Source organism: Mustelus asterias, chromosome 1 (assembly GCF_964213995.1).
Source record: "Mustelus asterias chromosome 1, sMusAst1.hap1.1, whole genome shotgun sequence".
In the NCBI taxonomy this organism is placed as follows: Eukaryota; Metazoa; Chordata; class Chondrichthyes; order Carcharhiniformes; family Triakidae; genus Mustelus; species Mustelus asterias.
In genome coordinates, this window is record NC_135801.1 from 45,332,151 (window position 1) to 45,353,606 (window position 21,456).

Here is a 21,456-nt window from a genome sequence, read left to right on the forward strand (position 1 = left end):
TGCGCCTGAAACGGGCACGACGACCATTTAAATGTATTTGCATGTGTTTAAATTGACTCAATGGGCTGCACGCCCAACTTTACCAGCACTTCCCCCTTTACCACCGCATTCACCAATCCGGAATCGGTGCGAAACAGACATGCTCCATGGTAGTCTGATTCGGGTGTTCCATCAGTAAGGGTTAGTGAGGAGGTAAGTGCGTAGCGTCCGACGGCTCTCTGCTGCTCACGGGTGTCCTTTTGTTGCAGTCATTTTCTTTCTCAGGTCGGTGGCGGCTTTGCGAGTGTATGGGGGGGCTGTTGCTCAGTAAGGTCTCCGATGTCCGATTTGCAGCACGGTCCCGGGTCTCAGCACTGACCTCGGGTCTTGTGGTGCTGCTGGGTCCTAGTGCACTCAACACTCTTCCAGCTGAAAGCACTTGCAAATTGCACTGCTGCAGCCTCTCAACTTTTCAAGGAGCTGTGATTTTGGGGATCATGTGGCTGGGGGAATGGGCAGTATGGACAGCGACTGCTGATGGGCTAGGGGCAAGCAGCGTTCCTTAACCTCTTCATGTGTTCCTCTCCATCTCCAACACCACCCCCCCTCAGAGTGACGAGATGGCTTTTGCAATGCAACTGATCGACCTTGCTGTTCTTCTGGTTGCTACTGGAGATGAGGAGGAGGAGCTGGAGGAAGAATTGCGGACACAGGAGGCCCGGGCCTTACCATTTGCAGGAGTAGAGGCAGATGACCATCAGAGGCAGGAGGTGGCCGCCATTCGCCCAGAGGGGGGGTGGGGGGACGCAGGAGAAGGAGGGAGTAGAGACCCCGGCAGTTCCATGCACAAATGTCATATAAACAGATGTCGGACACCGTGTGCCGCAGAAGTATCTGCCTCTGAAAGGAGACAGTGCAACACCTGTGCCACCTGTTGCAGGGCCTGGGGGATGGGGGGGGCACCCACTCTCGGTGGCTGTCAAATTGACAGTCGATCTGAACTTTTATGCGACTGGCTCCTTATGTATGCGAATGCCACATACATCTCCTAGTGGAGATGTATGTGGCATTTCCCAGTCAGCTCTGTCAAGCAGGTCACAGAAGCCCTGTATGCCGGGCAGGGCAATACATCAAATTTAACCTGGACCAGGCCCATCAGTAAGCCCGGGCTGCAGGGTTCGCAGCCATAGCGGGGATGCCTAATGTACAGGGGGCCATTGAGTGCACCCACGTCACCCTCAAGGCCCCCCTACAGAATCAACCAAGATTCATCAACAGAAAGGGGTTCCACTCCCTGAATGTTCAACAAATGTGTAACCATAATATGAACATTATGCACATCTGCGCATGACATCCAGGCAGCGTGCACGACAGCTTCATTGTCAGAAGCTCTGACATCCCAGGGGCATTTGAGGAAGAGCCCAGGCTGTAGGGGTGGCTCATGGGTGATATGGGTTACCCACTTCGGACAGGGCTGATGAAGCCTATGCGGAAGCCTGTGACTGAGGTGAAGAACGCTATAATGAGGCCCATGCAACCACCTGCGTGATAGTGGAGAGGTGCATTGGGCTCCTTAAAATGAGATTCCGGTGCCTGCACCGCTCTGGCGGGGACCTCCAATACAGCCCTGTGATCTCTTCCCGCAGTGTGTTCGTGTGCTGTATCTTGCACAACATAACTCTGCAGAGAGGTGACCTATTGGAGGAGGAGGAGGAGGACGTAGAGGCTGACCAGCCGGCCATCACTGGGGAGGAGGATAACCAGAAGGAGGAGGAGGAAGAAGAGGAAGAGCACGCCTTGGAACACCACCCAGGCGCTGGAGGGCTACCAGCTCAAATGAGGCATGCGAGGGCAGCTAGGGAGGCCCTGATCACCAGGCGGTTCAGTCACTATGGGCTGGTGTCTATAGGTTCCATCCCACCCCCCAAAATTCCTTCTATCTCCTGCAACATTGTCACGAGTGGTGGGCCTGGGTACTCTGTGTTAGCGAATTTTTTGGCAGGCAGGAGGGTGATGACGACTCGCTAAGCACCATGACGATGATGCCCTGGTGCAAACTACTCTGACTCCTACCTGAGATCTGCATGCATGCTGGCACCTGGGCCCACGTCAGTGTGGTGGGTAAGGGATCTGAAACCCCCATTCAGGGCCCTGGGGTGGGTGGGGTAGGGGAGGGGAGGGGATCGCTCATGGGTTCTGGGGAACCAATGGCTTCCTTTTCTCAGTGACACAACATTGAGGGGCCTCCTCAACTAACATCAACATGAAGCATCACTCCGGCGATCATCAATGGCAGAGGATTCCTATTCGAGACAAATCAGTCACAGGTGAGTGGTGAAAAAACATTTAATAATTGCAATAAAGGGTGTTTAAATAATAGGTTCGAACACAAAAACTTGTGAACGGAAAACGTTAAGGTGCTTAACCCTTCACTCATGCCATATCAGTGCAACTGCAACTTCCTAACCTTACGTGGCCTACCACTACGTCTCAGTGGCTCCCCAGAATGTACATCGGAGGCGGAGGGGGCCAGCTGCCTACCTCTCCCCCGTTGTCTGTGATGCACGTGGCGGGCTTCCTCTGGAGGCCCTGGACCTTGAGGGCTCTGGCCGGCTTCCAGGTGTCTGGGACGTTTCCATGACACCCTCTTCATCCCGCTGCCCCTGAGATGCCCTGATGTCAGGAAGGGGTGGGGGGGGGGGCGGAGTCAGAAGGAGTCAGAAGCCACAGCCACAGTCTCCTGGCTGGAAGGCCCAGGCATGGGCTCGAGCCCTTCCTCCTTCCTTGGGGTTTCTGTGGACCCCTGGATCACTCTGTGGGAGGGTGGTGCTTCTGCAGTGAGCTCCAGAAGCTCCGGCGTCACCTGGCCCTGCCAGTCCCGGAGGACCACCTGCGTCCTATCCATGGTGGTCGAGCCCTCTGCGATGGCCACCTCAGTCGGGGTCCATCTGTCAATTAACGCAGCAAGTGCCCTTTCAGACTGGGCCAAGTTCTGCAGCCCCTCAGCCATGACCCTCTGCAACTGGGCCACGTTCTCATAGGCTGCAGCCATAGCCCGCTGTATTTCAGCGCTGTCCCACTCTTGCAAGCTCTCGAGCCTTCAGCCATGGGCTGCAGAATCTCAAGAAGCCTGTTCAGTCCCTCAGCTGTGGCCTGCTGTGACTTGGCCATTGCTTGGAGCCTGCCACCCATGGTGAGGATCCCCTGCCCCAGGCTTTCCACTGCAGACGCCACCCTTGCAGTGTTGGCCTGGGAACCACACAAGACAGGCAATAACTGGTCCTTCTGAAAGCTTTGGGACTCTTCCCAACAGCCTCACAGTGGGTCCAATGTGACCGTCAGCCACTCCTGCATTCCCTGGCTCTGTTGCTGCATCTCCAACAGCTGAGGGAAAAGTGATCTCAGACACCCAGCATGTAGCCTGGGGCCAGCCTGGGGCAATGCCTCCCAGGCCGCATTGCCATCAGAACCCTGGGTCTGCATCCTCCTGGGGGGGGAAAGAGGGTGTCCCGCCTTGCCTCTGCTGCATCTAGTAGCCTGCCCAGGTCGCCCTCAGAAGAACGGGGGTCCACTGGTCGTGCACACATTGTCCTGTGCTGCCTGTCCATTCTTGAGTTTTTAATGGTGTTGCCTCTCATTAGGGCTGATCAGCTGCAGGCAGTTTGGCAGAGCATTCCAGCAAGTTACACGCAGTTTGCATGTTAGCATTGAGGGGAGGGCAAGTGAGCACTTGCAGGTGTGCTGATGGGGGAGAAGGGGGAGCATGGATTAGTGCCTCAATGATTCGGGACAGGGGAGAGAGAGGGAGGTGTCACACAGCCATCGGGGGTCCAGAGGAGAAGGGGGCCTTGTGCGGGAGGATCCAGGGTGAGGGTGTGGGGGGAGTGACTCTGCCTGATATCTGTAGGGTAGAGGGGAGAGGGTGGATCGCTCTGCGTGAGATCAGTGGGGAGGAGGGGGGTCTATTGCCACTCTGCCTGAAATCAGTGGGGGCGGAAGGAGTGTCTGCTGCCACTCTACCGGAGATCAGTGGGGGGAAGGGGGCGGAGGGGGCCACAATCGGTCTGGGTGGCAGGGGCGTGGGGGGATAAGGGGGTCAGTAATGTTGTGGGGGGGTGGGGCATGTCTGTGAGGGCCAGGGAAAGGCATTATCCGGCCCAGGAGGAATGTGAGGATATGAGCGGTTGGTCTGGATAGGTAAACGTGATCGGTGCAGGCTTGGAGGACTGAAGGGCCTGTACCTGTGCTGTACTGTTCTATGTTCTTTGTAATCCCTAACATAGTTAGGACATTACAAATTGTGTGGTTATTGGAAAGAGGATTGATTACAAAAGTAGAAAGGTTATGCTTCAGTTGTACAGAGCATTGATGAGACCACATCTGGCGTATTGTGTGCAGTCATGGTCTCTTTATTTAAGAAAAGATGTAAATGCAGAGTAAGTTTATGAGACTAATACTAGGATTGGATGGGTTAGCTTCTGAGGAAAACTTGGAGAAGTTAGGTTTGTATCCACTGGAGTTTGGAAGATTGCGACGTGACTTGATCAAAACCATTAAGATCCTGATCCATTAACAGGGTGGATGTGGAGAGGATATTTCCTACTGTTGGAGACTCTAAACTCGGGGGAATTGCTCATTTAAGATGGAGATAGAAACATAGAAAAACTACAGCACAAAACAGGCCCTTCGGCCCCACAGGTTGTGCCAAACATATCCCTACCATCTAGACCTACCTATAACCCTCCATCCTATTAAGTCCCCATGTACTCGTCCAGGAGTCTCTTAAAAGACCCGATTGAGTTTTCCTCCACCACCACTGACGGCAGCCGATTCCACTCGCCCACCACCCTCTGTGTGAAAAACTTCCCCCTAACATTTCCCCTGTACCTACCCCCCAGCACCTTAAACCTGTGTCTTCTCGTAGCAGCCATTTCCACCCTGGGAAAAAGCCTCAGAGTCCACCCGATCTATGCCTCTCAACATCTTATATACCTCTATTAGGTCTCCTCTCATCCTACGTCTCTCCAAGGAGAAAAGACCGAGCTCCCTCAGCCTATCCTCATAAGGCATGCCACTCAATCCAGGCAACATCCTTGTAAATCTCCTCTGCACCCTTTCAATCTTTTTCACATCCTTCCTGTAATGAGGCGACCAGAACTGAGCACAGTACTCCTAGTGGGGTCTGACGAGGGTCTTATATAGCTGCATCATTATCCCCGGACTCCTAAACTCAATCCCTCGACTGATAAAGGCCAGCACACCATACGCCTTCTTAACCACCTCCTCCACCTGCGGGGCCGATTTTAGAGTCCTATGGACCCGGACCCCAAGGTCCTTCTGATCCTCTATAGTACTAAGAGTCTTTCCCTTTCTATTGTACTCCTTCATCCCATTTGGCCCGCCAAAATGGACCACAACGCATTTATCTGGGTTGAAGTCCATCTGCCACTTCTCCGCCCAGTCTTGCATCCTATCTCTGTCCCTCTGTAACTTCTGACATCCCTCCAGACTATCCACAACCCCACCAACCTTCGTGTCGTCGGAAAACTTACCAACCCATCCCTCCACTTCCTCATCCAGGTCATTTATGAAAATGACAAACAGCAAGGATCCCAGAACAGATCCCTGGGGCACACCACTGGTGACAGACCTCCATTTAGAAAAAGACCCATCTATACACACTCTCTGCCTCCTTTGGGCAAGCCAGTTCTGGATCCACAGGGCAGCAGCCCCTTGGATCCCATGCCCTCTCACTTTTTCTAGAAGCCTTGCATGGGGGACCTTATCGAACGCCTTGCTAAAATCCATATAAACCACATCTACTGCTTTCCCTTTGTCAATGTGTTTAGTCACATTTTCAAAGAACTCCACCAGGCTCGTAAGGCACGATCTGCCTTTGACAAAGCCATGCTGAGTATTCTTGATGTGGAGATGCCAGCGTTGGACTGGGGTAAGCACAGTAAGAAGTCTCACAACACCAGGTTAAAGTCCAACAGGTTTATTTGGTAGCAAATACCATAAGCTTTCGGAGCGCTGCCCCTTCGTCAGATGGAATGGATATCTGTTCTCCAACAGTGCACAGACACAGAAATCAAGTTACAGAATACTAATTAGAATGCAAATCTCTACAGCCAGCCAGGTCTTAAAGGTACAGATAATGTGGGTGGAGGGAGCATTCAACACAGGTTAAAGAGATGTGTATTGTCTCCAGACAGAACATCTAGTGAGATTCTGCAAGATCAGGGGGAAAGCTGTGGGGGTTACTGATAATGTGACATAAATCCAACATCCCGGTTTAGACCGTCCTCATGTGTGCGGAACTTGGCTATCAGTTTCTGCTCAGCGACTCTGCGCTGTCGTGTGTCGTGAAGGCCGCCTTCGAGAACGCTTACCTGAAGATCCAAGGCTGAATGCCCGTGACTGCTGGGGGAGCACTTCAGCAGTCACGGGCATTCAGCCTTGGATCTTCAGGTAAGTGTTCTCCAAGGCGGCCTTCACGACACACGACAGCGCAGAGTCACTGAGCAGAAACTGATAGCTTTATGTAGAATATCAAAGAATGACAGAACTAAAATAGCATGATATATAGCTCATAATATAGCTCATAATTCATCATTTCCAAAATGCCTCTGTATCACAAAATTAGGGTTTATGTGACTGGATTGAGGATTGACAGACAGAAAACACAGAGTAGCAATAAACTGTGTAACCAGCGGAGTGTCTTAAAAATCAATGCTTTAGCCTCAGTTGGTTACAATCTATATCAATGCATTAATTAAATGGTCCAGGTCTGTTGAAGATGCTAAGCTAGTTGGAAAAATAAGCTGTTGCAAAAATATAAGTGTGCTGCAAAGGGACTGATTAAGTGATTCGTCCAAAGATCGGGGAAATGTGAAATGATCTACCTTGATAGAAACAGTAGGAAAACAGAATATTTATAAAAGGTGAGAGACTAGCAAATGTTGATATTTAGAGGGATTTGGTTGTTTTTGTATACAAATCACAGAAAGATAGCATGTAGTTACTGCAAGTAAATAAGAAGGCAAATAGCATGTTCAGATTTCTGCAGAGGTTGGCAGATAATAGTAAGGGAATTTTGATGTAATTCAATATGACTTTGGTGAAACCATACCTGGAATATGTGTATTGCTTTAGTTTCTGTACCTAAGGAACTTGACCGAAAAGAAGTGCAGAGAAAATAAACTAGATTTGATTCCTGGAATGAGAGGACATTGAATAGAATGGGCTTATAGTCCCTGGAGGTGATAAAAATGGAAGACAATCTAATACGTATAAACGTCTGAGAGACATTTACAGAGTAGATCTTGAGAGACTGTTTCCTTTGGCTGGAGCTTCTAGAATGAGGGGGCACGTCAGGGTCAGCCATTTTGGATTAATACAAGGAGAAATTTCTTCACTCAGAGGGTCATCAATGATTGAAATTCTCTCCCCCAGAGGGCTGTGAATGCTCATTCAGTGAGTATGTTTGGGACTGAGACCAATGGCTTTTTGATGTAGAAGTTCTGTCATAATCTTACTGAATGGCAGGGCAGACTTGAGGGGCTTGATGATCTAATCCTGCTCCCATTTCTTGAGCTTTCACCTTGTCTTTGATTTAATATCAACAAAAAAACACTTTAAAATAAATATACAAAATATTGTTATATTTTATATAATGTGAATGTGGATAAATGGTGTATACATATGAGAGACAGTAGTTTCTCGACAAATGAAATATATACCTGGGAGAGCACAAGAAAAGTATATTATCAGCTTCAGGTAAGTATATCATCTGCCCTTTCATTCGTAAACAGTTGATTTCAGCACCAGTCAGGTCATCATCAGATTCCGTCTTTTCAACTTTCAGCAAACCTTCCTAGAATGGATGCCAGAAAATTTATTTTCAAAAAACTGGACCAAAGCATTCATAGAACAAAGAACATTACAGCGCAGGAACAGATCTTTCGGCCCTCCAAGCTTGCACCGACCATGCTGCCCATCTGAATTAAGACCCCCTATCCTACCAGGGACCATATCCCTCTATTCTTATCCTATTCCTGTATTTGTCAAGATGCCCCTTAAAAGTCACTATCTTATCTGCTTCCACTACCTCTCCCAGCAGAGAGTTCCAGGCACCCACCACTTACTAAAAACTTACCTCATAAATCTCCTTCAAACCTTGCCCCTCGCGCCTTAAACCTGTGCGCCCTACTAATTGACTCTTCCACCCTGGGAAAATCTGACTATCCACTCTCTCCATGCCCTTCATAATCTTGTAGACTTCTATCAGGTCGCCCCTCAACTTCCATCGTTTCGGTGGGAACAAATCAAATTTCTCCAACCTCACTTCATAGCTAATGCCCTCCATACCAGGCAACATCCTGGTAAATATTTTCTGTACCCTCTCCAAAACCTCCGCATCCTTCTGGTAGTGTGGCGACCAGAATTGAACACTATATTCCAAGTATTCCATGATGTAGACTTTGTTAGAACTTATTGTACTATTTACCTTGCTTCTTAACACAAAAACTGTGTTAATATGTGAAAGGATTCCGTGGAAATTAAAGTCAATGTGTGGTCGAACCAAAGTGAAAACTGACAGAAGATTACAGGTTCCAGGTTGAAGCTGCAGCAGAAAGAAAATAGATCGATTACAAATGACGACCTATTCATGCTTCCAGCAATTAAAATCACAAATCAAACAGTTCCATCATCTAAGACAATCATAATGCAAAACAAATTTCATTTATTTCAAGAGACAAAGATTATTTTTTCAGGTAGATTTAATGAGTATGTACAATCTAGCATAGAGTCATAGAGGTTTACTTGTCCACGCCACCCTTTTTTCTTAAACCTCTAAGCTCGTCCCAATTGCCCTCATTTGACTCATATCTCTCTACACTCATCTTGCCCATGTAACTGTCTAAACACTTTTTAAAAGACAAAATTGTATCCGCCTCTACTACTACTTCTGGTAGCTTGTTCCAGACACTCACCACCCTTTGTATGAAAAAATTGCATCTTTGGACCCTTTTGTATCTCTCCCCTCTCACCTTAAACCTGTGCCCTCTAGTTTTAGACTCCCCTACCTTTGGGAAAAGATATTGACTATCTAGCTGATCTATGCCCCTCATTATTTTATAGACCTCTATCAGTTCACCCCTCAGCCTTCTACGCTCCTGAGAAAAAAGTTCCAGTCTATCCAGCCTCTCCTTATAACTCAAACCATCAAGTCCCAGTAGCATCCTAGTAAATTTCTTCTGCACCCTTTCTAGTTTAATAATATCCTTTCTATAATGTGACCAGAACTGCACACAGTATTCCAAGTGTAGCCTTAACAATGTCTTGTACAACTTCAACAAGACGTCCCAACTCCTTTATTCAATGTTCTGACCAATGAAACCAAGCATGCTGAATGCTTTCTTCACCACTCTGTCCACCTGTGACTCCACTTTCAAGGAGCTATGAATATATACCCCAGATCCCTTTGTTCTGTAACTCTCCCCAACGCCTTACCATTAGCTGAGTAAGTCTACCAAATCAATCTATCAAATGCATCACCTCGCATTTATCTAAATTAAACTCCATCTGCCATTCGTCAGCCCACTGGCCCAATTGATCAAGATCACTTTGCAATCCGAGACAACCCACTGTCCACTATGCCACCAATCTTGGTGTCATCTGCAAACTTACTAACCATGCCTCCTATATTCTCATCCAAATCATTAATATAAATAACAAATAACAGTGGACCCAGCACCAATCCCTGAGGCACACCACTGGTCACAGGTCTCCAGTTTAAAAAACAACCCTCTACAATCACACTCTGGCTTCTGTCATCATCTGTGCGAGAACCTCTCCGGCTATGTCGAGGGCATCCTGAAACCCATTGTACAAAGAACCCCCAGCTTTTGTCGCGACACGACGGACTTCCTACAGAAACTCGGCACACATGGAGCAGTTGAACCAGGAGCGCTCCTCGTCACAATGGATGTCTCAGCACTCTACACCAGCATCCCCCATGACGATGGCATTGCTGCAACGGCCTCAGTGCTCAGCGCCAACAACTGCCAGTTTCCAGATGCAATTTTACATCTCATCCGCTTCATCCTGGACCACAATATCTTCACCTTCAACAACCAGTTCTTCATCCAGACACACGGAACAGCCATGGGGACCAAATTTGCACCTCAATATGCCAACATCTTCATGCACAGGTTCGAACAAGACTTCTTCACCGCACGAGACCTTCAACCGGTGCTATACACTAGATACATCGATGACATTTTCTTCCTTTGGACTCATGGTGAACAATCACTGAAACAACTCTATGATGACATCAACAAGTTCCATCCCACCATCAGGCTCACCATAGACTACTCTCCGGAATCGGTTGCATTCTTGGACACGCGCATCTCCATTAAGGACGGTCACCTCAGCACCTCACTGTACCGCAAGCCCACGGATAACCTCACGATGCTCCACTTCTCCAGCTTCCACCCTAAACACGTTAAAGAAGCCATCCCCTACGGACAAGCCCTCCGTATACACAGGATCTGCTCGGATGAGGAGGATCGCAACAGACACCTCCAGACGCTGAAAGATGCCCTCATAAGAACAGGATATGGCGCTAGACTCATTGATCAACAGTTCCAACGCGCCACAGCGAAAAACCGCACCGACCTCCTCAGAAGACAAACACGGGACACAGTGGACAGAGTACCCTTCGTTGTCCAGTACTTCCCCGGAGCGGAGAAGCTACGGCATCTCCTCCGGAGCCTTCAACATGTAATTGATGAAGACGAACATCTCGCCAAGGCCATCCCCACACCCCCACTTCTTGCCTTCAAACAACCGCACAACCTCAAACAGACCATTGTCCGCAGCAAACTACCCAGCCTTCAGGAGAACAGTGACCAAGACACCACACAACCCTGCCACAGCAACCTCTGCAAGACGTGCCGGATCATCGACACAGATGCCATCATCTCACGTGAGAACACCATCCACCAGGTACACGGTACATACTCTTGCAACTCGGCCAACGTTGTCTACCTGATACGCTGCAAGAAAGGATGTCCCGAGGCATGGTACATTGGGGAGACCATGCAGACGCTGCGACAACGGATGAATGAACACCGCTCGACAATCACCAGGCAAGACTGTTCTCTTCCTGTTGGGGAGCACTTCAGCGGTCACGGGCATTCGGCCTCTGATATTCGGGTAAGCGTTCTCCAAGGCGGCCTTCGCGACACACGACAGCGCAGAGTCGCGGAGCAGAAACTGATAGCCAGGTTCCGCACACACAAGGACGGCCTCAACCGGGATATTGGGTTTATGTCACACTATTTCACATAAATATTTCTGCTTTTTTCCTCCTGAGTCTTTATCATGCGATCCTAGAATCAGAATTTATGTCACACTATTTGTAACTCCCACAGTTGCGTGGACCTGCAGAGTTTCACTGGCTGTCTTGTCTGGAGACAATACACATCTTTTTAGCCTGTCTTGATGCTCTCTCCACTCCCATTGTTTTGTTTCTTAAAGACTGGATTAGTTGTAAGTATTCGCATTCCAACCATTATTCATGTAAATTGAGTCTGTGTCTTATAAGTTCTGTTTGTGAACAGAATTCCCACTCACCTGAAGAAGGGGCTCAGAGCCTCGAAAGCTTGTGTGGCTTTTGCTACCAAATAAACCTGTTGGACTTTAACCTGGTGTTGTTAAACTTCTTACTGTGTTTACCCCAGTCCAACGCCGGCATCTCCACATCATTCTGTCATCAAGCCAATTTTGTATCCATTTAGCTACCGCACCCCGGATCCCATGAGATTTAACCTTATGCAACAACCTACCTTGTCAAAGGCCTTGCTAAAGTCCATGTAGACAACATCAACTGCACTGCCCTCATCTACTTTCTTGGTTACCCCTTCAAAAAACGCAATCAAATTTGAGAGACATGATTTTCCCCTCACAAAGCAATGCTGACTGTCCCTAATCAGTCCTTGCATCTCTAAATGCCTGTAGATCCTGTCTCTCAAAATACCTTCCAACAACTTACCCACCACAGATGTGAGGCTCACCGGTATGTAGTTCCCAGGCTTTTCCCTGCAGCCCTTTTTAAACAAAGGCACAACATTTGCCACCCTCCAATCTTCAGGCACCTCACCTGTGACTATTGATGATTCGAGATCTCTGCTAGGGGACCCGCAATTTCCTCCCTAGCCTCCCACAATATCCAGGGATACACTTCATCAGGTCCCAGGGATTTATCTACCTTGATGCGCTTTAAGACTTCCAGCACCTCCTTCTCTGTAATATGTACACTCCTCAAGACATCACTATTTATTTCCCCAAGTTCCCTAACACCCATGCTTTCCTCAACAGTAAATACCGATGAGAAATATTCATTTAGGATCTCACCCAGCTCTTTTGGATCCGCACATAGATGACCTTGTTGATCCTTAAGAGGCCTTACTCTCTCTCTAGTTATTCTTTTGGCCTTTATGTATTTGTAGAAGCTCTTTGTATTCTCCTTTGCCTTATGTGCCAAAACAATCTCGTGTCCCCTTTTTGCCCTCCTGATTTCTCTCTTAACTCTACTCCTACACCCCTTCTACTCTTCAAGGGATTCACTTGATCCCAGCTGCCTATGCATGTCATGTATCTCCTATTTCTTCTTGACCAGGGCCTCAATATCCCGAGTCATCCAGGGTTCCCTACTTCTACCAGCCTTGCCCTTCACTCTAAGAGGAATGTGCTTACCCTGAACCCTGGTTTTGAAAGTCTCCCACTTACCAGGCGTCCCTTTGCCTCCCCACAGACTCCCCCAATTAACTTTTGAAAGTTCCTGCCTGATACCATCAAAATTGGCCTTGCCCCAATTTAGAATTTTAACTTTTGGGCCAGACCTATCATTCTCCATAGCTATCTTAAAGCTAATAGAATTATGGCCACTGTCCCAAAGTGATCCCTCACTAATACTTCTGTCACCTGCCCTTCCTTATTTCCCAAGAGGAGGTCAAGTTTTGCCCCCTCTCTAGTCGGGCCATTCACATACTGAATGAGAAATTCCTCCTGAATACACTCAACAAATTTCTCTCCATCCAACCCTCTAATACTATGGCTGTCCAAGTTCAATGTTGGGAAAGTTAAAATCCCCTACTATTACCACCCTATTTTTCTTGGAGTTATCTATAATCTCCTTACATATTTGCTCTTCAATTTCCCGCTGACTATTTGGGGGCCTATAGTACTACCCTTTCAAAGTGATTTCCCCCTTCTTATTTCTCAGTTCTACCCAAATAGACTCAGTGAACCCTCAGATATATCCCCTCTCAGTACGGCCGTGATGTTTTCAAAAGTGCAACTCCCCCTCCTCTCCTGTCTTTCCTATAGCATCTGTACCCTGGAACATTGAGCTGCCAGTCTTGTTCCTCCCTTAGCCATGTTTCAGTAATGGCTAGCTGGAAGCTGTGCTTACCACAAATGCCTACCTGGAAATCATGGAGTCACAATCATGGAGCAGAGTCTTCATTTCAGGGATGGGAAATAGAAATTAGGGTTGTTACTGAGTCTCAAAACTATCCCCTAGGAGAAACAATCACTGGCTCAGGCATTCAAGGGTGGCCTCTTTAGTTGGCTTGGAGACGGGTTTGGCATCTGAGGCTATGGAAACTGAGGCAGAACTGTGAAAGTGCAGACCCAATTTAAGCAGACCATGGCGGTCATTTCTGTCGCTGCATTTTCATTCTTCATCTTCAGTTTGGAAGATATCTCAGCAGAGGCAGAGCCTAGAACTCAGGATAGGCTAGCATCCCAATAACAGATTTGGACCTCAAGGTTTTCCTTGAGACCATGAGGAAGAGGAGGGGTTCCTGTCCTGGAAGGTGATAGCGGAGACCACCTTCCCAGATTAAGGAAGAGATAGAGATAGTTGACACAGTCAGCAAATGGACTGTTGCGTGCAGGGTCTATAGGAAGAAGCCCATTAATATGTTATGTTCTGCCAGGGCGAATTCAATGCCAAAACCTCAGAATAGGCCTTTGGTATTCACCCCCCCAACAGCTGAAAACCCTCTAGCCCTGAACAGTGTGGCTTGTCTACCCAGGGCATTTATTGACCCTCAGGATGGCTCAGAGTCATAGTGCTGCTGAGGACCTGCTCACAATGAAACATGCAACTTCTAATGAATTGAAACAACAGCACTAGTCACAGAGGACAGTATCACTCTCTTTTGTCCTTCCAGGAGAAATGGGTTCATAATGCCTTCAAGAATGTCCACACAGGGGAGAATGTGTGTTCATAACTGCACATTATCACCACCATGGCAGAAAGAGCCATGGGCACTGCCACGGTACTGGATCACGAGCAAGTCAAGCAAGGTGAAATGGCCATCCGTGGTGAAGACCATGGTTAGAGTGCAAAATGTTCTCTAAGGGGCACTTCAATCGAACCTATTCAACACCATACCAAAAATTGAGATACACTGGGAAGCCTCAGCTCTGCAAAGGTGTCTGCTCTCCAAATTAGTTCTCATAGTTCCAACCTTGTGTCTCACACAGATGCAGATGTTGGGGCAATTAAACCAAGTTGCCAAGTGCAGCCAGAGCAAAGCTCAAAGCAAACATTGTTACATCTTACAAGTGCACGCTTCATCTGCATAAATCCACTCACCTGGGTCAGACCTTGTGTATGGTTAGATAGATTAGAATTGCATGATTTGCATTGGACTGATCTGCAGGAAGAGGTAGAGGTGGATGGAGGAGAGACATAGCTCTGTTTTGCTGGGCACAGATGCAGGGTCTCAGCAATCATCGGAAAAGCAACTGTACTCAGCAGCAACAGATGTGTTCTCGTATATCAGAGCTCCCTGAGGAGCTCATGATCATAGGCTGAAAACAGAAAAATTTGTCCAGCTCATTGTGCACAGCTCCAGGCTTTAATCATATGAGCTCTTCCACTGAGCGAGTGGCCAAATTCAGAGAGCCACATGCGGCAGCACCAGGAGTGGATGCAGAACTGCCCACTGACATTCACAGAATGTGTGCCACATTCTGTTACCTAGGCTAGTGAGTGGTGCTGACAGTGCAGCTGCTTCTCCCCTTGAACTATCCAGAGAACCAACCAAGCATTAAAGCAGCTATCCAGGAGAATGAGTGCGCACCCAACACAAGGCACCATCTTCAATACCATCTTCTTTATCCCTTCTGACGGGCAGAACAGCTGTGCAGCAGGGCTGAGTAACAGAGGCTGCCCCTACAATCGTGCATGTCCAGCAGTCGCTGGAGATGCCCTCACAATGCACCTCCATAATGAGAACAACCAACATGTACATCTATGCCGCAGGCAAGAGGCAAGTCTGCATGTTGTCATCTCATCCAAAGACACAAGGACAGTACCTCTTAGAAGTGGCCAAGAGTGAAAGCCACCATGTATGAGGGACCTGAAAATTCAGCCCACAGTCAAAGGACTTTACTAGCTCTCTGGAGATGTAACGGGAGAAGGGAAAACTTGAAAAATATGTTTGGATATTTTCCCATCGTAAGAGGTTTAACAACACCAGGTTAAAGTCCAACAGGTTTATTTGGTAGCAAAAGGCACAAGCTTTCGGAGCCTTAAGCCCCTTCTTCAGGTAAGTGGGAATTCTGAATTCCATTCACCTGAATTCCCACTCACCTGAAGAAGGCGCTTAAGGCTCCGAAAGCTTGTGGCTTTTGCTACCAAATAAACTTAGAACATAGAACATAGAACAGTACAGCACAGAACAGGCCCTTCGGCCCACGATGTTGTGCCGAGCTTTATCTGAAACCAAGATCAAGCTATCCCACTCCCTATCATCCTGGTGTGCTCCATGTGCCTATCCAATAACTGCTTAAATGTTCCTAAAGTGGCTGACTCCACTATCACTGCAGGCAGTCCATTCCACACCCCAACCACTCTCTGCGTAAAGAACCTATCTCTGACATCCTTCCTGTATCTCCCACCACGAACCCTATAGTTATGCCCCCTTGTAATAGCTCCGTCCACCCGAGGAAATAGGCTTTGAACGTTCACTCTATCTATCCCCTTCATCATTTTATAAACCTCTATTAAGTCTCCCCTCAGCCTCCTCCGCTCCAGAGAGAACAGCCCGAGCTCCCTCAACCTTTCCTCATAAGACCTACCCTCCAAACCAGGCAGCATCCTGGTAAATCTCCTCTGCACTCTTTCCAGCGCTTCCACATCCTTCTTATAGTGAGGTGACTAGAACTGCACACAATATTCCAAATGTGGTCTCACCAAGGTCCTGTACAGTTGCAGCATAACCCCAACGGCTCTTAAATTCCAACCCCCTGTTAATAAAAGCTAACACACTATAGGTCTTCTTCACAGCTCTATCCACTTGAGTGGCAACCTTTAGAGATCTGTGGATATGAACCCCAAGATCTCCCTGTTCCTCCACAGTCTTCAGAATCCTACCTTTGACCCTGTAATCCACATTTAAATTAGTCCTACCAAAATGAATCACCTCACATTTATCAGGGTTAAACTCCATTTGCCATTTTTCAGCCCAGCTTTGCATCCTATCTATGTCTCTTTGCAGCCTACAACAGCCCTCCACCTCATCCACTACTCCACCAATCTTGGTGTCATCAGCAAATTTACTGATCCACCCTTCAGCCCCCTCCTCCAAGTCATTAATAAAAATCATAAAGAGCAGAGGACTAAGCACTGATCCCTGCGGCACTCCGCTAGCAACCTGCCTCCAATCCGAAAATTTTCCATCCACCACCACCCTCTGTCTTCGATCAGACAGCCAGTTACCTATCCAATCGGCCAACTTTCCCTCTATCCCACACCTCCTCACTTTCATCATAAGCCAACCATGGGGGACCCTATCAAACGCCTCACTAAAATCCATGTATATGACATCAACTGCCCTACCTTCATCAACACACTTAGTTACCTCCTCAAAAAATTCTATCAAATTTGTGAGGCACGACTTGCCCTTCACGAATCCATGCTGACGATCCCGGATTAATCCGCATCTTTCTAAATGGTCGTAAATCCCATCTCGAAGGACCTTTTCCATCAATTTACCAACCACCGAAGTAAGACTAACCGGTCTATAATTACCAGGGTCATTTCTATTCCCTTTCTTAAACAGAGGAACAACATTCACCATTCTCCAGTCCTCTGGCACCATCCCCGTGGACAGCGAGGACCCAAAGATCAAAGCCAAAGGCTCTGCAATCTCATCCCTTGCCTCCCAAAGAATCCTAGGATACATTTCATCAGGCCCAGGGGACTTATCGACCTTCAGTTTATTCAAAACTGCCAGGACATCCTCCCTCCGAACATCTATTTCCTCCAGCCTATTAGCCTGTAACACCTTCTCTTCCTCAAAAACATGGCCCCTCTCCTTGGTGAACACTGAAGAAAAGTATTCATTCATCACCTCGACTATCTCTACTGACTCCATACACAAGTTCCCACTACTGTCCTTGACCGGCCCTAACCTCACCCTGGTCATTCTTTTATTCCTCACATAAGAGTAAAAAGCCTTGGGGTTTTCCTTGATCCGACCCGCCAAGGACTTCTCGTGTCCCCTCCTAGCTCTCCTAAGCCCCTTTTTCAGCTCGTTCCTTGCTAACTTGTAACCCTCAATCGACCCATCTGAACCTTGTTTCCTCATCCCTACATAAGCTTCCCTCTTCCTTTTCACAAGACATTCCACCTCTTTCGTGAACCATGGTTCCCTCACTCGGCCATTTCCTCCCTGCCTGACAGGGACATACCTATCATGGACATCCAGTATTTGTTCCTTGAAAAAGTTCCACTTTTCATTAGTTCCTTTCTCTGACAGTTTCTGTTCCCAACTTATGCCCCCTAATTCTTGCCTAATTACCCCTCCCCCAATTGTAAACCTTGCCCTGCCGTACGGCCCTATCCCTCTCCATTGCAATAACAAAAGACACAGAATTGTGGTCACTATCTCCAAAGTGCTCTCCCATAACCAAATCTAACACTTGGCCCGGTTCTTTTCCCAGTACCAAATCCAAGGTGGCCTCACCTCTTGTCGGCCTATCCACATATTGTGTCAGGAAACCTTCCTGCACACACTGCACAAAAACTGCCCCATCCGAACTATTTGACCTACAGGGGTTCCAATCAATATTTGGAAAGTTAAAGTCCCCCATGACAACTACCCTGTGACCCCCACACATATCCATAATCTGCTTAGCAATTTCTTCCTCCACATCTCTATTACTATTTGGGGGCCTATAGTAAACTCCTAACAACGTGACCGCTCCTTTCCTATTTCTAACCTCAGCCCATATTACCTCAGTGTGCAGATCCCCCTCGAAGTGCCTTTCCGCAGCTGTTAAACTATCCTTGATTAACAATGCCACTCCTCCACCTCTTTTACCAGCTCCCCTACACTTAGTGAAACATCTATACCCCGGAACGTCCAACAACCATTCCTCTCCTTGTTCTACCCACGTCTCCGTAATGGCCACAACATCGTAGTCCCAAGTACCAATCCACGTCCCAAGTTCATCTACCTTGTTCCGGATGCTCCTTGCATTGAAGTAGACACACTTCAACCCACCTTCCTGTCTACCGGTACCCACCCTTGACCCTGATACCTTCCCCAACACCTCACCACCCTCACTGACTTCTGGACTACAACTCCTTTTCCCACTCCCCTGACAAATTAGTTTAAACCCCCCTGAAGAGCCGTAACAAATTTCCCTCCAAGGATATTGGTGCCCCTCTGGTTCAGGTGCACCCCGTCCTGTTTGTACAGGTCCCACCTTCCCCAGAATGTGTTCCAATTATCCACGTATCTGAAACCCTCCCTCCTACACCATCCCTGTAACCACATGTTTAACTGCACTCTCTCCCTGTTCCTCAACTCGCTATCACGTGGCACCGGCAATGTACCAGAGATGACCACATGTTTTGTCTTGGCTCTCAGCTTCCAGCCCAGCTCCAGACTGTTGGACTTTAACCTGGTGTTGTTAAACCTCTTACTGTGTTTACCCCAGTCCAACACCGGCATCTCCACATCATATTTTCCCATCACCTTGGGATATTCAAATGGTGGGAACGATAGCGGCATGGCTGCCCGCTGACTGGGTGGTCAATTAACGGTCACTTCCCACCCTCCTGCCATTTTGCTGGCTTTGCTATAGTCCCCTGCTGCTCAACAAAACTTTTAAGTAAACCAAGGCAGTGGGTCCCTGGGGGGAAGCTGTCATTAGTGGCTAATGCATGACCCATGGAGGAGCTTGTTGGCAATGGGCACCCTGAACCTCTGACACTACTGACGGGAGGTTTCACACACAGCAGCTGCAACCTCTCCACACCCATGTCACATGCAACCCACCCCCCACTACCTGCCTGAATGGCAGCTTACCTGCCAGTCTTTCGAGTCCCTGTTGGTTTTTGGTAGCACCATTTAGTCAGCTCCATTTCCTCACTCTATCTCTCATGCCCTGCAAATTTGTTTCCCTCAAATCCTCATCCAATTTCCTTTTGAACTTATTGATGATCTTCATTTCCACCATTCTTGTATTCGTCGAGTTCAAAGTCATTATGACACCCTCTGCGTGAAAAAGTTCTTCCTCACAACCTCCTTTACTCAAAACCTTCAATCATTATCGTCTAGTCCTTATTCAATCAGCTAATGGGATATAGAATCATAGAATCCCGACAGTGCAGAAGGAGGCCATTCGGCCAATGGAATCTGCACCAACAATTCCACCCAGGAGATATCCCCGTAACCCCACAAATTTCTCTGCTAATCCCCCTGACACTAAGGGATAGTTTAGCATGGCCAATCAACCTGACCTGCACATCTTTGGAGTATGGGACAAAACCGGAGCACCCGGAGGAAACCCAAGCAGACACAGGGTGAATGTGCAAACTCCACACAGACAGTGACCCAATGCTGGAATTGAACCTGGGTCCCTGCCACCATGCCTTTTCTTTATTTGACTTATTTAATCTTGAACATGTCTATCAGCTATCTGCTCGATCTTCTTTGCTCCAAGTAGAATGGCTTCTCCAACCTAACCTTGTACCTAAAGTCCAACATCCCTGGGACCATTCTGATAAATTTCTTCTGCACTCTCTCCAGGACATTCATGTCTTTCCTGTAGTATGGGGAACAATTTAATGTGAGTGATGGGGGTCTCACCACCAGTTGGAAGAACAGTGGGAGGTCTGTGTCACTTTTCTCTGGGAGGTCTCACACAATTAATGGAAATCAAGCTTTTACCAGGAGAGCATTGTGCCTCCCATTACATTAAGGTGCCCGTAGGATAGAAATACCGGTCCAACTGCTGCTGGCCTATCAGAAGCAGGCAGCTTTCCAGTACTGGCAGCACCACTGCCAGGACTATGATGAGGTCTACGACAAGGTTCACTGATGGATCCTCAGATGGAGGTGACCATAGGTGGGGTGAAGGTTATGGGGTGGTTATTATTTGTCTGAGGAGGATACCAGTCAACAACGAAGGCAGAGTACCGGCATTCTCAATGCCAGGTCCATCAGTCTGGCACAGATTGTATTTGGATGAGGGATAGCCCAATCCTTCCCCACAAAAAGGCAAACAATTTCCCTGGATGGGGAGTTCTCTGCTTGCTTCTGGTTGAATACCAGCAGCAACACAATGAGGCCCTTAAGGGTTTTGATTGTCTTCCTCATAATTCATACACTCCAAATCAGGCAACATCCTAGTAGACCTTTTCATTACCCTCTCCAAAGCCTCCACATACTTCTGGTCGTGTGGCGACCAGAACTGTACACAGTATTCCAAATGTGGCCTAAAGTTCTATACAACTGCAACATGACTTGTCAATTTTTATACTCTATGCCCTAACCAATGAAGGCTAGCATAGGCTTGATCAGAGGGAGGGCGACATAATTTCCACCTCATGTCATACCATCTGATCATACATCACCTGTGGGAGGATGGAGAGAGGAGGGGCATTAAACTGCTGCCCAGAAATTGCGGCAGGGGTTCAAGATTCTGTGAAACACGAAGTCATGGATTTTGCCGGCGAGATTACGACTTCCGATTGTGATGTAGTCAGGTTCACACCCATGACAGGCATGAACCCGATTTAAATAATTTCAATTTATTCGCATGTCATTAGTCCCCCCGCCGTATATTGACCCCTGCCATATATTCAAATCGCGCCAATGTGACAGTTTACAACAGGTTCACCCAGACGTGAACCTGTCATGGGGATTGCCCCTGTGTACAGGGCTGTAAAGGTGAGTATAGCCCCCAGGGGAGGAGGACGTGGACAGGGAGTGGCCTGGCACTGCCCCATGGCACTGTCAGGTTGGCAGCATGCACGTGCCAACCTGGCAGCACCAACCATGCAGTGCCAACCTGTGCCAGGGACAGTGCCAGTGGTGGACCCCAGTAGGAGCCTCATGTGGGTGGGGGGTGAGGGGGAGATCATTTATTTGCGGT

General features: G+C 48.0%; 1 protein-coding gene across 1 annotated transcript in view; it reads right to left on the reverse strand.

Annotated features, from left to right (window-relative positions):
• Positions 1-21,456, reverse strand: part of gucy1b1 (guanylate cyclase 1 soluble subunit beta 1) — a 213,927-nt gene that overhangs the window by 77,055 nt on the left and 115,416 nt on the right. The window contains exons 7-8 of the mRNA XM_078212040.1: positions 8,489-8,605; positions 7,722-7,855 (exon numbers count right to left, since the gene is read on the reverse strand). Coding sequence (XP_078068166.1) covers positions 7,722-7,855; positions 8,489-8,605 — 251 coding nt within the window. The remainder of the gene's footprint in view (positions 1-7,721; positions 7,856-8,488; positions 8,606-21,456) is intronic.